The following is a 16,525-nucleotide window of genomic DNA, read 5'->3' on the forward strand; positions in this document are numbered from 1 at the left end:
ATACATGTCAAGCAGAGCATCTCACTGGCCCTCTTCAAGAGAAATCTTGATGATTGGATGGGAAATAGAAAGTTCACCCTGGGGATCACTCCAGTGGCTCTACTTGATAGAGGCACTGGGAACTAACATTGGGCAGCATGATGCCAGGTCACGTCTATGGGCTAGGCTTGTAAAGGCTCCAGGGCCATTAGCCTTGTACACACCTATATTTTTTTTATTTTATTTTAATTTACATTTTTTAACCGGGAAGGTCCACCTGGATATATGTCCATTTTCAGCGGAGGCCCGGGGAGAAAAGCTCCATACAGTAGACATAAGACAGGCAACATAATACACTGTAAAATACAATAGAGCAATACAATCCAGAGAATTTTTTTCATAATTACATAATGAAACCAGAAAAATATTTAGATAATTACATAATGAAACCATTCCATTATAACAGTAATTCAAGGTTATACAATGTATTTGAAGATCATTTTCTAAGTTCGTAGGCCAACAATCAAGAGGTGCATATGTAATTGTGTTACATAATATACATTCTAGATTTCACTTAATTACATGGCAGTAGAGTAATATAGTTAGAATTCAGAGACACTGTTAAGAGACCCTAGTTGGATGAACAGTAGTAAAGTGTGGGGAATTAGTCAGGGGTAGAGCAAGGACAGAGCCATCATGAAGTGAAGTATTGAGTAAGGTTCTTTTTAAATTGGGTTGGAGAGGGTTGTAAGGTTAGTTCTGTAGGGAGAGAGTTCCAGACTTTACCAACTGAGTTCATAAACAGAGCTTCCCCAGCTGAGTTTTTTGCTTTGAAGTTGAAAGCTAACATTTTGTTAGAGGATTGGAGAGTTTTAAGGTTATGCTAGGGGGTGATGAGTGTTTTAAGATTGGATGTCCATTCGGGCTGATAGAATCTTGTGGGCGATTATTAGTTGGTTGGTTAGTAGAAGGTTAGGTAGTTCAAGCCAGCTTAGTAGTTTGAGATTGTGGCAATGATGGGTCCTATAGGCAGAGGCGGTGGCAAATCTGGCAATGTGATTATAGCAGGTTGTGAACTTGTTCAGGGAGGTTTTATTCAGGTTGGTGAATAGGGGGGAGGCGTAGAGAAGTGTGGATAGGAGATGAGTGCGAGCAAGAACAGTTCTGGCAAGGGGAGTTAAGAAAGGTTTGATTCTAAGTAGAAAGCCAAGTTGTTTATTTACTGTTTTGATGGTGTGGTTGATATGCAGATCAAACTTTAGGTTGTTGTCGACTATGACTCCTAGTAGTTTGGTTGAGGGGTCAGGTGAGATAATTGTGCCATTGTTAGATGTAATGGAGAAGGTTAGAGAGGAGGTCTTACGGGATGGGGAGAACAGCAACAGTTTGTTTTTTGGGGGGTTTAATATTAAACAGCGATAAAGGAGCCAATTTTCAACCATGGTAAATGTGTTTTGAGACAGTGTCAGTAGCTCATCTGGGGTTGTGGCAGAGCAGATCAGGATTGAGTCATCTGCGTATTGGATACAGGTAGTGTCTGGTATTACTCTATGCAAGTCATTAATGAAAATGGAAAATAAGAGAGGCCCTAAGATGGATCCTTAGGGGACTCCAAGAGTTATAGGTAAGACGGTAGATAGGTTGTCTTTCCACAGGACTGCCTGTTGCCTACCTCCCAGATATGACTTAAACCACTGTTTAGCATGGGTGTCTAGAGAGAGTGTGTCTAGGGTTTTCAGGGGAAGTTGGTGGTTTACCATGTCGAAAGCTTTGGAAAGATCTAGGAAGATGGCTGAGGAGAGTTTATTGCTGTTACGGTTGTGATTTATGGCATTGGTGAAGTACAGTAGGGCAGTGGTGGTACTGTGGTTTGGTCTGAAGCCATGTTGAGAGTTTGACAGGTGATTGTTATCAAGAAGATAGGCTAGGAGTTGTTTTTGGATACATTTTTCCAGGATTTTGGCTATACGAGAGAGTATTGCTATGGGTCTGTAGTTTGAGATGTCAGTGCAACTGCCACCCTTATGGATTGGAATGATATGGGATACTTTCCAGGTAGTGGGAATGGTAGCTTCAGATATGGATTGGTTGATCATAATGGATATAGGGTAGGCTACAGCATCTGCTGCTTTTTGTAGGTAATCTGCTGGTAGGAGATCTGCGGCAAGGGTAGGTGGTTTTAGTTTTCTAATTAGATTAAGGATAAATGAAGTTGAGACTGGTTGAAATTTGAAGGTGGTTTGGGTAATGGGTGTACTGCGGTGGTGGTGCTGTGGTAGCATTGTTGCCTCACAGTAAGACACTGTCCTGTTCGATTCTCAGCTAGAGCGTCTTCTGCGTGGAGACATGCATGAATGGGCGTACCTTCATTGAAGGTTGTGCGGCAGAGCTGGCAACTCGGTATGTAAAAATCAACTGCCAATCATTAATGGACTGGAGTTCCGCTGTGGTGACCCCTAACTGGGAAAAGCCGAACGAAGAAGATTTTTTTTTTGGGTAATGGGTGTAGAGACAGAGGGATTTAGTGGACTGGGGGCTAAGTTATTGGCTAGCTTTTGGATAGTTTCTGTAAAGAAGCTATTGAAGGAGTTGGCTACTTCTGCTGGAGCATGTGAGTTGTAAGCTGAGGGGACAGGGGTGGTAGATTGTCCTGGATGGTGCAGTGTGTTTAGAGTTGCCCATAATCTATTTGGTTTGTTCTGTTTTTTTTTTTGTTGTAGGTTGTGATAGGAGTTCTTTTTGTCAGTAGTGACAGAATTTTTTGTGTCATTCCTTAATTATCTATAATGGAGTTGATCTGCGAGGTTTTTTGAGGTATGCCAAGTGATCCAAGCTTTATTTCTTAATAAGATTTGTTGCCTAGTTGCAGATGTAAGCCATGGGGTGCTTTTGGTTTTAGTCCTAATGGTACGAGCTGGAGCATGGCTGTTTAGGATGGATAAGAATTTTAGTATTAAGGTATTGTACAGCTTCTTCTAGTGGGAGATGCTTTAGAACTGACCAGTTGCAAAGTTTAAGGTCTGTTTGGAAATTCGTACGGTTAAAATCTTTCTTGTTTCTGATCGTTTTATAGGTGGGTTGTTTGTGGATTTCAGCCTTTTGCATGATGATATAGGTGAGGTGGTGATCACGTATGTCATCGGGCAAGGTTCCGGCTTTATACATGAGTGGGTGATTGTTAATAAGTATCTAATCTAATATAGTTTCTTTATTGTTAGGTTTAGTGATTCTGGTGGGGGAGGATATGACTTGTGAGAAACCATAAAGGTTAATGTGGGAAGTGGGAGGTTCAGAGGAGCATGAGTACCAGTCTATATTAAAATCTCCGAGTACAATGGTTTCTTGAGGATAATTATTTGATAGCCAATTTAGTATGTCCTCAAGTACTGTTATGTTTTTCCCTGGGGGGATGTAGACACAGATTATATATATAATTTTGCTTTTATCTTTTATTGATGTGTAGTTTAGTAGTAATGATTTCAGCATTAGTATTTTGGAAGGTTTGATGGCTGTCAATGGCCACTTCTAGCATAGATTTGTAGAGAACAGCTGCCCCCCCCCTCCCTTTTTAGCAGTGCAGTCATGTCTAATTATATTGTAACCTGGTGGTATGACCTCACTATCTAAGGTACTTGGTTTGAGCTAGGTTTCAGTGAGACAGAGAACATCACGAGAAAGGTGATCTAGTAAGGCATAGAGGTGTTGAACTTTATTATTTACGCTTCTATGAAGCTATGAACTGATATGACCATAGTCTCAGAGGACAGCAGGATCTACTAAGATGCCTATCTGTAACTATTAAAGTTACACATTCAAAGAAATCTAAGTAAAGCTAAGTATGTAAAGCAGTAGCACTACACAGCCCAAGCCATGGCACTGTTAAGTAGACAGAAATGATGAGTAGTGAAGATAGGGCAGGGCAAGAGGGACAATGGTCCTGGATGCAAAGTGTTGGGGGTATGATCAGCTGATCTCAATCTCTCTTTAATACAGTACTGGCTTTTAAAAGCTGGTATTGTACTTGCAGTCAAACCTGAGTGCCATAGCACTCCATGTGTGATCCAGTTTGCAGCAGTCTTTTTTTTAACTAAAGCCTGAATGCTGTAGTGCTCCATATAGACAGGGTATAAACTGTAGCAACTGCTTGCTGTATTTGCAGCAGTTTGCTACTAAAGAAAACACTTATTATTATTATTATTATTATTATTATTATTATTATTATTTTAATAAAACAAGTTGAAGGAGGGTTGGGGCAGGGCACAGAAATGGGACCTGAATGACTGGGCAGGAGGGAGTGGTGTGTGTCGTGCATCTGGCCACCTGTTTGGTGTGTGCTACTAGAAGCAACGTCCATTCTTTTTTTTGCTTTTGCTCTGAAGGGGTGGGGTGCTGGCTCATAGTATTGGCCCAGGGCACTGGTTGAACCAGCTCCGCTTAACAAAATTAAGTAAAGATTAATCACAGAACACATCTTTACAGTAACAACTAGCATGACACTTTACCTGTTAGCTTTCAGGAATTAAATCATATATATGCTGTGCAATAACACCCATCCATCCATCCATCCATTCAGCTATCCTCAACCCCTTTTCCCATTTTTGCATATGGGGTTGAAGTGTCACTTCAGCAGTGGATAAAAATGTAAATAACATATTTACCTTTTGCAGCATTCAGAATTTGAACTCGATGAAATCCAGTTTCAATCCCACAGTCATCATTTAAATGTTGCTCAGTGACATTTGGCAGGTTGCTGCGACTGATTCCACAGTTGACTAGAGGATAGGTATATTGGCGGAACCTTGGATCAATACTGCCTAGCCAGTCTGCAAGATTACTTGGGTCACAAGTGGCATAGCTGGCATATGCCTTCAGCTCAGTAAGTTCTCGAAGAAACCTTTTTAGGGAAGAAAGCAGTCAGATCCTACTATTAGCATAAATGCATTGCACTAAAGCTGTGTTACCATACTGTCAGAGAAAAACATAACTTTTAGTTGGGTTTAATTAACAACTATGTTGGTTTCTGAATACAATGACTACTGAAACTATCAATAAATGAATGGGCTGATGTGTATGTGTGTGGGTGCACACGTGCAGGTGTGTATGTGTGTGTGTGTCTGTTTGCATGTGTGTACATTTGTACTTATTCATACTTTGTGTGTCTATAAGTGTGCATGATGTGTGTGTGTGTATGTGTGTGTGTGTGTGTGTGTGTGTGTGTGTGTGTGTGTGTGTATGATTTATGTATGTGCTTATCCTTGTATGTGTTTGTATCTGTGTGAGTGCATTTGTGTGTATGAATGGATGTGTTTGCAGACGTGTTGTATGTGATATACCATTCCAATATGCTTATAGTGACATAAAAGATTTACCAGTCCTATGGACTCTTCCACTAACCTGCATGGTATACTTACTGAATGGCTCATTTCTCTGTGACATACCTGAACAGTTAGTTAGCCAAGATTTTCACTGGCAAAATACAGAACATACTAAATGTTTTATGAACTGGCCAACAGCAGCATGCAGCTATGATAACCATTATCACCTGAAATTCTTATAATCACATTTAGACCAGTGGATGTCCAAACATATTAAAAATTGCATTGCCAGCAATCTGAAAGAAACAGTGTAAGTTACCGCCCCTTATTTTTATCCCAGCTGGCAAGGTGGCATAGCTTTAGTACCAGTTGTTAAGACTGCCTGTCTTCCTTCTCAAGCTGAAGAAAAATGCTATCATGGTAACTTAAAAGAATGAACACAGACCTCAGCTGTGCTAAGTATTACAGAAGAAACATGCATTTGTCAGTGCTAGAAGCTGAGTTGCACTGCGGTGGTGTTGCATTAGGGTATAATAGAATGATGGGATAGTAGAAGCTAGGCTGAATCCCCCTGACATTTCAGATAGAAGGGGGAGCTGGTGTAGTGATACAGTGTATCATGCACCAGATACAAGAGAGGAGAATACAAGCTATCATTAGCCAAAAGTGGTAGTGACTTTGTAGTTTTGGGGGGTAGTTCAAAACTCAAAAGGCAGATAAACTTGTACTGGGGGTCAGGGAGGGGTTAAAAGACTGGCAACAAAATATAGGAGTAAAGCTGTGAGAATGGGTGAGGGACTGAGGACTCAGGCCTATGGATATGGGTGGGAGGAAAAGGCAAACAGACAAGAAAGTTAGTGTGGCCATACAGGAATGTGCGGCTATCAATTAATGCATGACAAGACCTACAAAACATGGGAAAGAGAGGCCAAAAGGGAGAGGTACAATACAAAGAGGCTAGCAAGAAAGGCTACAAAGGTGGTATAGGCAGGCTGACTCTGAGTGGGAGATAACAGAAAGGATCAGGCAAGAAGGCAAGGAATTTTATTTTTTTTAGCTACAGAAATATGGAAGGGAGGGGCAGAACTGACCAGGTTAGATCATGATATGTGAAGCAGTGGTGGATGTGAGAAATGTTTAGCAAAGGATTTGGAAAAGCTGAACAAATGGGTGGACAAATGACAGCCGAGGTTCAGTACAAACAAATGCAAAGCACTGCACTTGGGCTACAAGTAACCTTTTGTGAAGAATCATTTGGGAGGAGCTGAACTGCTATATTAGTAAAACACATACACACTTGTCTGTTACTCTTCCTTAGCAGCTACAGTGCAGTGGAGTTATTTACCATTGTTTTATGCATAAGTGCATAAGCTGCTGGACCCAGGTTAAAATCAGATTCTGCAGCTTAATGGTCCATCTGACCATGATTGCATCATGTATCAGAGAACAGTGCTTGCAAGAGCATCAAGAATAAAATGATGAGTCAGTTAATATTTGTTTGTGGGAAAGTTATATTTTGTTTGTCTGAGTTTGGAAATGAAACACTATACATATACTAACACAGATTGCACAGCCTTGGAGATGGGGTATGCAGTTTCTTTAAGAATGTGCAGCCTCAGAATTGGGATTAGTAATATGTGTGTGTGTGTGTGTGTGTGTGTGTGTGTGTGTGTGTGTGTGTGTGTGTGTGTGTGTGTGTGTGTGTGTGTGTGTGAAGTCTCCAACACTGACCGTGCAGGGAGGCTTCCCTCTCTACAAAAAAGTTTTTTTTTTTGGTTAATTTTTCTTAAAATGTCATGGCTTTTTGTTTTATTTTTCTGATCCTCTCAAATAAAATGTAGGGTTTTGATACTCATGGCTGTTAATTATTCCCCACCATATATTGCTCCACCATGATCCTCTTGTTTACAAGAATGCATTTGTTTGATTTGTATGCTGGAGATAATATAGCCATTAGATATTGCACTTTACTGGTACTTAATATGTATTTTGTAAGGCTGAATGCCTATAGCATTCAAGTGCACAAAGACCAATATAAGGGGACAGTCAAGGTATTCCATAGTGTTATAACATACACAGTCCCAAATTATATTTTCATCATATAAAATAAAGTAAAGCATTCCTTTTGTCTATATTTGGCTATTTCTTGTCACTATTCGGTATCAGAAAGCAGTACATGTGAAACAATTAATAGCATTATGTATGTTACTTCCCTATAATCATATTTTTCTGAAGTATAACATGCATTGTAATGCAAGAACATTTGAACTCCTATATCCACATGTAAACAACATACAAATGATATTGGCTATTATTTAAAATAAAGTTAGATATTCTTTTTACCTATAATTGACTCTTACTTCTAATTATCATACATTAGAAAATATCAAAGAAAAGAGACAATATTTCTAATCCAGTGGTATCATAAATACCCACTGAAGGGTGCTTCTCTTACTCTATTCAAATGTTATTTGGATGAATGGATGGGTAACCCCAAATTCACCCCCTGGGTGATGTTCCCACTCTGGACCAGTAATCAAGGAGCCTGAATCCTCACCACTGGCACTGGAGAAGGACGTTCACTTGGAACAAAATGGATACACCTAGTATTTCCAGATGCAGCTCTCTGCATCAAGCACAATTTTCCTTAAGAGCACACAGGAAACACACACAGTCCAGGGTCTGGGTTTCTTTATCTGATTCTCTTCAGGTCCCCAGTAAGACTCCCCAGTGTTACAGCTATAGGGCTGAGACCACAGCTAATTGTCCAAGTCAAGTCCTTCAACACCTTCTCCGTGAAACTTGTGCCTTTTGTCTCTGCTCCAAGTAGCTGACACACACTTTGAGATTTGATTTTCACACACACACACACACACACACACACACACACACACACACACACACACACACACACACACACACACACACACACACACACACACACACACACACCCTACCCTACTTATCTCCCAACTAACCCCCTACTATGGCCACCTAGGCAAACACACTGTCGCAAACACACACACAAACATACACACACACACACACACACACACACACACACACACACACACACACACACACACACACACACACACACACACACACACACACACACACACACACACACACACAAAAATACACACAGACACATACATAGTATCACCTGAGAACACTTATTCCTCTGCGTACATTCACACACATATCTATATACTTATGTACACACATGAATATACACCCACCACTATCTGTTCACTAAATTCCCTAGTACTTACCTCTGATGTGATCCCACCCATTGGAAGCAATGGGTGAATGAGACCTCTTTGCTGAGTTAATTAATTTAGATGCCTGAGCTAACTTATGAAGCATAGCAATTCTCTGAATCACTTGGCTGAGTAAATACCTTACCGCAGGTATTTCTGGGGAGGGCACATGGCTAATTAGTATATGCCCCCAAATTGTCTCATTGTCGCATGTAGTTTGGCTGAGGAGATGGCCCAATTAAGTGGTCCTACAGACCATATAGGACTTTTGTAGTGGGCCTGTCTCTGAATTGATAAGGACCATCACCGGTGGTAGCAATCAGTGTTAGTGCTTACCACTGGTGGTGGCCTTATAAGAATGCAGCCTATGAACTATTATTAAGATGGTCAGAAACAATTCCAGGTAAAAGAACTAACTTTCAAACACTGGATAAAACTCTTATTATAATTCACAATGAAAAGGATGTAATCACTTGTATGCACTAAAATGTCTTAACATATTTTCAAATACACTGACCAAGCACGATGGTCTCTAGCAAGAATTTTTACTTGTTCACATATGTCGGCACACACATACATACATACACACACACACACACACACACACACACACACACACACACACACACACACACACACACACACACACACACTCTCTCACACACACACACACACTCACACACACACACACACACACACACACACACACACATACACACACACACACACACACACACACACACACACACACACACACACACACACACACACACACAAGCATATGCCTTATATTTATAAACATATATATAGTCTGCAGTCTGTGAAGGTTGGCAATAGCATTCCACATAAACTGTATTATAATAACCCTAAAATTTTTAATGTTAGACTTTTATGAAAGCATAATTACATCCAACTTGCTTTTAGGTTCATAGGTTCATACTAGGCTATCTGCCCTAGGGCATTTATAAGCCTAGCCAGAGTGTGTTTGGCTTTCGCCACCCATTTTAAATGAATTTTGCTATGCCCTTTTTCGAGGTTAGTAAACTGTGCCTCTGTCTAACAGTGACACAGAAGTGATACCCGGGGTAAACCTAAGATCTCCCATCCACTCATCAAGATTCCTCTTGAAGAGAGTCAGTGAGGGACTCTGCCTAACCTGGACTGGGATTTTATTCCAGAGTGAAGGGAGCCTCTGGGTTATGAATCTGTCCCTCCAGCATGTCCTATTTATTTCAGTGCTGAGGTTCAAGTCTCTCGAGCATGTAGCTCGATGGGATTTGGATTTTCTGAGGTGCAGCATGTCCATTAATTCCGGGTTGGACATGGCTTTATACGTCAGGCACAGATCGCCTCTGAGCAGGCGGTATGCCACTGAGTAGAGCTGGAGTTTCTTTAACCGGGCAGCATATGGCATCTGTTTGAGCCCTTTGATCCTCTTGGTGAGGTACTTTTGGGGTCTTTCCAGTTGCTGCAGGTGTCTGGTAAGGTACATCCCAAAAGGGGCATTGTACTCAATTATGGGCCTGATGAGGGATGAGTAAAGAGGCACGATGACCTCCCCTGATCTAGATGTGAATCCCTTCATGATTAGGTGGGCTATATAAAATATTTTTCTAACCACTTTGGCCACATGGTTTTCAAATGAGAGATTGCTATCAACTTGGGTCCCCAGGTCCCTAATTACTTCATCTGTACTTAATGGATTACTACCTATGTGGTAATTTGTGGGCACTTTGTTTTTGCCAGAGGGGATGACTATACACTTTTTGGTGTTTAGCTTGAGGCCATGGCTCTGGCACCAGCTGTCTGTTTCTATGAGGCCCTATTGTAGGATGCTTGTGTCGGCTGGAGAGTCGATTATGCCGCCTAGTTTGCAGTCATCTGCGAACTTGGTCAGCCACAGTCCTTCCATGTTGGCCTGTACCTCCGAGAAATATATACCGAACAAGAGAGGTCCCAGGACTGAGCCTTGTGGGATGCCACTTGTAACTGGTTTGGAGTCTGACATGGCTCCAGCAATTCTAACCATGTGGGTTCTGTCCTTGAGCCAGTTTGCAACCCATCTTTTGTCGATGTTTCCTTGGTTGCAAAGCCCACTGACTGTAGCTGCTGTTATCCACAACTCCTGGTGGTCCATTAGTTCTAAGTTATGCGTATTAAACAATGTGGTAGATATATGACCTGCCACATCGTTGATAAACAATCAACAGCAGTACCCTTTCCCAAGAACAGGAAGCTGCATCAAAGATTAGTGATGTCATTGTGGAGCTGCAGACTCTTATGAACACCTGTTTTGTTGATGACACCGGTCCATGCCTTGAGAATTGTCAAAAGTGGTAAGAATCTTACTTCCTGACTTTTGCCTGCAGTAGACATACATATAGCAACTCATTACTTATTCTTCTTCAAAGAAAAAAAAACATCTGGATGAGAGTAGCCACTTGATCATCTTTCAAAAGTACCATCTGGAACCACCAAACATGGGTCATGATCTGAAAATACAAACTAATGCCATACCTCTGAATTTCTGAGATGACATGTTTTTGACTTTTTCCTCATTTGAAGCAACAGCATAATTTTCAAATTACTATATCTATGTCCAGAAAAAGAGCTCTTCATAAGCAAAGACAGGATGTGTGACAGGAACTGACTATATCAGTATGTCTTACATGAACAGACACTTGTAACAGTAGTATAACCACTGTATTTCAATGTATTAATAATAACCACCATTCAGCATGTTTTAAGAGCAGCCAAAGGGCCCCCTGTTGAGTGCAATGTCAGTTCTCACACTGTTCTCCTTTAGCAGTTAGCACTTTAATTTATTTTTCATCAGTCAGTTTACCCTCGTTTTAATTCTGTGAGAGCAGCATTATATCCCAGCAACCACTGTGAATATGACAGAGAATCATTAGACACTGGCCTGTTGCGATATACATGCACGCACGTGCACACACACACACACACACACACACACACACACACACACACACACACACACACACACACACACACACACACACACACACACACACACACACACACACACACACACACTTGTCTGACATTTCGCACACCTACTAGTGGGCAGTTTAGAGGAGAAAGCCTAAACCCTTGAAGAAGACCCTCACGAATATAAGATGGAAAAGATCACAGACAGCAGAGAAAGCACCCTGGGACCAAAAAATAGAAAAGCAAAAGCTTTGAGGCAGAGTTGCTAAAAATGCACCATTGTGCATGCTTTATTAGCAGTGTTTCACAAGTCAATTTGCAGTTTTCTGCTGAGAAAATTATAGGTAATTTATTTGCAAAACCTGATATCTAGAATGCTGTAACCACAAAATAATTACATTTGTTAATGAGAAAAGCTTACAGGACGACAAATGTCCCTTATCAAAGGCGACCTGGAATAATGTGTGGTTAAGTGGCTTGCTTAGAGTCACACAGTAGATAAATGCAGGCTGTAGAAAATGCAAAACTTCTACCATTTTGACACTGCATAGTATTAAACCTCTGCACCAAATTGCCGGACATAATTGCATGCATCTTATGGCAGGAAGGCTACAGAGAATAGTGTCCAAACTCAGAATGAAATGAAGTATGACAGGACTGCTGCAGGAACCATTCTATTATGTTTTACTTGTTTTTTATTTAACTAAGTAAGTCAGTATTCCTATATGATACTTTTCAGGGGTAACTCATCAACACTGTCTGTTCAAATTATTTGTTTAGAGTCATACACAAAGCAAATGAAAACTGAAGGTGAAGACCTTGCTTAGACAGCAAGGGATTAGGAAAGAATCTGACACTCAAGTCCTAATTTCCAGAGATGAGCCTCCTCACAGGTAAAACATGGAAGACAAGAAAAGGAACCAACCAGACATGACCAAAATTGCTTTGTTAAAAGTCAATTACAACAATTGATGGATTCCAGGAATTGCATGCTATAAGCACTGAAGGAACTGCACTGCAGAAGGAAAGCGGAATACAAGCTATTGCAAATGAAAGGATAACAAACTCTAGGGATACATCAGCATCTGTCCCTGGCCTGGGATCAACTTGGAATTAACAAGGTAAGGAGACAGAAGTAAAATGTAACAGTTAAGTACTTCCAGTTCACATTCCTTGGTGAAATCTCAAAAAAGGAAAATATATGTCAGACTAAGCATGGATAGATATGGCATTTCCATCAAGAACACTGCTCAAAATGAGAGACGTTTCAGAAGAGATGGCGTTTGAATTTCCAAAGAAACAGATCAGAAAGATTAGTGTGCATGAGTTTTACCAAGTATAAGGAACCTACAGCATGAAGCCTCTTAAGAAAGGAAAGAAGATCAAACCCCGAGTTCTTGTTGCAGCAGAACAAAAAGCGGGTCTTGCAGAATATCCTGTGAAAGGAACAAAACTATATTCTTCAAGGCTAAATGAAAGGGACTGCAAGGATTTCAACAGTATCTGTAGGCACTGAGTTAAAATGGAGTCTTCAAGGATGGGAAGGACCAGCTTAGCACCAGTACCAAGACAACTGAATCTGTAGCTGCCCATGAAGGGTCAAGGTAATAACAGGATGAATAAGCAGTCTTGGACACCCTGCTACATTGACCCTGGCAACTGAATTTGTAGTTGTCCCTGACAGGTCAAAGTAATAACAAGATGGGAAGATGTCTCATGCCCAACTGTAGTAATATAAAACTAAGTGTTAGTCTTGTTATGAGGAATGCTTAAATGTATGTCCATGCAGCAACTTCAGAAGAAAGATGGCCTGGTGTAACTAAACTGATGATGCATAAATAACAAGACAAAATAATTAGAAGCAGAAAGCTTCGCCATCACTCAGGGGAATCTGACAGCAGTTATAGGGTCACACTGGGGAACTTTAAAAGTCACTCCTAAGTCTTGCATATGGAAAAACATACAGCATACAGGATACACAAATGTGCATAAATGAAGGACTATAACTGTAAAATATGTAACTATAATAAGAACTGAAACACCTTGTAAGAATAAGGATCCTTGAATAAGGATCCTTAGTGTAGCTCTACAGCTGGAACCTATTCCATCCAGGGCAGGAAGGAAGACAAGAGTTCTAGACAAGCTGAAGAAAATGCCAGAAAACCTGATAAGAGATGAGAAGCACTAGGGCCCACCCACCTATGGAGTAGACTATCCTCCAAACAGTACAGAAAACAGAAAGAAAGGGTTTGGAAAGCAATAGAACTTGTCAGGCTATAAATCCTGAGCAAAGCTTAATTAGCAATACCTGCCTTGCAAAATAGCAAGTAAAGGAACACCTCCAGTAGCATATGCCAGAATACACAAAAAAGCAGGTACATTTATGATCTGTCCACCACCAAAAGCAATCCACACTCCAAACAGCAGAAGGAAAATGAGAGCATTTGGATACATGTAAAGTATGCTAGGCTTTGTTACCAGAAAACCCTAGTAGAGACACTTGTCCACAGGAGCTAGTAAAAAAGGACCCCTTGATACTTGTGAAGTAGCACTCTCTGTAGGAAGCAGGTGCAAGAACAAGTTGAATTTAAGCTTTTGCAGTGCATACTCTATTCTGTGAAAAAGGAAGAGGGGGTGGAAGACCGATGTTGGATGACATACAACCTGACAAAGGAAATCACCAGGCTGAAGCAACTGATTCAGCAGTTAGCTTCAGTAACTTTTGGGTTAAGTGAAAGCTGAAAAAAATATCATTCCTGTAGAAATATAATTAAATAAATTAGGCCAAGACTAAATTCCATACTGCTGTAAGAGGCAAGGAATCAAGATTCAGTTCCTGACATGATAAGTAAAAAAAAAAAAAAAAAAAAGTAAAATTCAAAACCATAACCTAGGATAATATCACTGAGACCATCAGAAATGGATGCCCATTCTCAGGCTCCCAACTGGTGCAATAGTAGTATCCCTTCAGTGACTGATGAGACTTCCTTTCACTATTATAACACAATCTCAGGATCAAAGGAAGATGCAATAATGTCAGTACAGTGTATGTACCAAGAAGATATTCATCCCTGGAGTCAAAGCTGAAGACTGTTGGGGGGAGGGAGGTCAAAGATGAGAACCTCAGTGTTGACTGCAATATGGAGAGAATGGCCTAAGAAGTGTCCTCCACTTGACCATTGCATTGAAGATGAAGCAGGAAAGGAGGTAACCATCAACTTAACCAAACCCAGCAGACATAAGATCACAACTAACATAAAAAAACTGGACATGACTAATGAGGGGTCCAAACAGAAATATTCGGTTCAGCTTGGAAAAAGTGTAGAAGTGCCCCAGAAAGGTAAGGTGGGTTAAACCAAGCACAGGCCAAAGCCAACATCTTTATATTTTTCTAGGCTTCTTAAAAAGTAAGGTAAGGCATGACCACATTTGACATCAAAGCCAAATAAAAGCTGGTAGAGAATCAAACAGCGAACAGATTCCACTGAACTTCTTCATAGGTTCATAGGTAGGTACTAGGCTATTGGCTTGAGGGCCAAAGTAGGCCTAGCCAACAGTGTATTGGTTTTCGCCACCCATATAGTGTTAAATTCCTGCCCCTATATCGAGCAGAGCCCCAGACATGATCCCAGGGGTGAATTTCCTATCACCCATCCACTTATCAAGGTTTTTCTTGAAGAGTGCTAATGATGAGCTCTGCTTGATGGAGATGAGAATTTTGTTCCAGAGCATGGGAAGTCTTTGGGACAAGAATCTATCCCTCTATCATGTCCTATTTATTGTTGTGGTGAGGTTTAGGTCGCTAGAGCACGTAGCTCGGGGAGATTGGGATTTCTTTAAGTGGAGCATGTCCATCAATTCCGGGTTTGACATAGCTTTGTATGTCCGACAGAGGGCTCCTCAGAGTAAGCAGTATGCGACCAAGTAGAGTTGGTGTTTCTTGAGCCGGTCAGCATAGGGCAACTGTTTGAGGCCGGCAATCCTCTTGGTGAGGTACCTTTGGGGCCTCTCCAGTTGTTGTAGGTGTCTTGAGAGGTACATCCCAAATGGGGCATTGTATTCAATGAGGGGTCTGATAAGTGATGAGTAGAAGGGGAAGATGACTTCCTTTTTTCTAGATGTGAACCCTTTTGTGATTAGGTGGGCCATGTAGAAAGATTTTTTGAACACTGTGTCAATGTGGTTATCAAAGGAGAGGTTACTATCCACTTGGGTCCCAAGGTCTCTTATCACACTTTCTGCGTTAAGTGAACTTCCCCCTATTTGGTAATTCATGGGTACCATGTTTTTACCAAAGGGGATAACAATGCACTGGCATTTAGCTTGAGGCCATGATTTTGGCACCAGGTGTCTGTCTCGGTGAGGCCCTTTTGCAGGATGTCTATGTTGGCAGGGGAATCGATAATGGCACCCAGTTTGCAGTCATCTGCAAACTTGGTTAGCCATAGACCCTTGGTGTTCGCTTGCACTTTGGAGAAGTATATACTGAACAGGAGAGGTACCAAGACTGAACCCTGGGGCACTCCACTTGTCAGTAGTTTGGAGTCAGATCTGGAGTCTTCAACTTTCACCATGTGGGTTCTGTCCATGAGCCAGTTGGCCACCCATCTCATGACATAAGGGTTTATGCTGAGGTTGATGAGTTTATCTATGATTCCTAAATGGGGGATAGTGTTGAAGGCTTTAGCGAGGTCCAGGTAGGCTGTGTGGACCACCTTTCCCTCATCTATGGCCTTGGTAACTGTTTCATAAAGTCTGCCGGGTTTAGGAGACATGATTTACCCTTCACAAATCCGGATTGGGTAGCATCCAAAGTTTGGAGGTTGCCAATGTCTTTGTTTATGAGTTCCATATGCTCCATGGCCTTGCAGTCCAGGCTTGTCAGGCTAATAGGTCGATAGTTCCTGGGGTCTGTAGTGGCTCCTCCTTTGTGGAGTGGGATAATCATTGTTGTGCACCATTCAGTGGGCACATAGCCTGTGGTGAGGCTGTGATTGAACATGGAGTTTAGGTGGG

At 41.2% G+C, this 16,525-nt stretch overlaps 1 protein-coding gene across 1 annotated transcript in view; it reads right to left on the minus strand.

Moving 5' to 3' along the window:
• Positions 1–16,525, minus strand: part of SARM1 (sterile alpha and TIR motif containing 1) — a 321,533-nt gene that overhangs the window by 108,796 nt on the left and 196,212 nt on the right. Inside the window, exon 5 of the mRNA XM_044054392.1 lies at positions 4,638–4,873. Coding sequence (XP_043910327.1) covers positions 4,638–4,873 — 236 coding nt within the window. The remainder of the gene's footprint in view (positions 1–4,637; positions 4,874–16,525) is intronic.

The sequence above is a fragment of the Protopterus annectens genome, chromosome 13.part0, assembly GCF_019279795.1.
Source record: "Protopterus annectens isolate FY-2018-M chromosome 13.part0, PAN1.0, whole genome shotgun sequence".
NCBI lineage: Eukaryota > Metazoa > Chordata > Ceratodontiformes > Protopteridae > Protopterus > Protopterus annectens.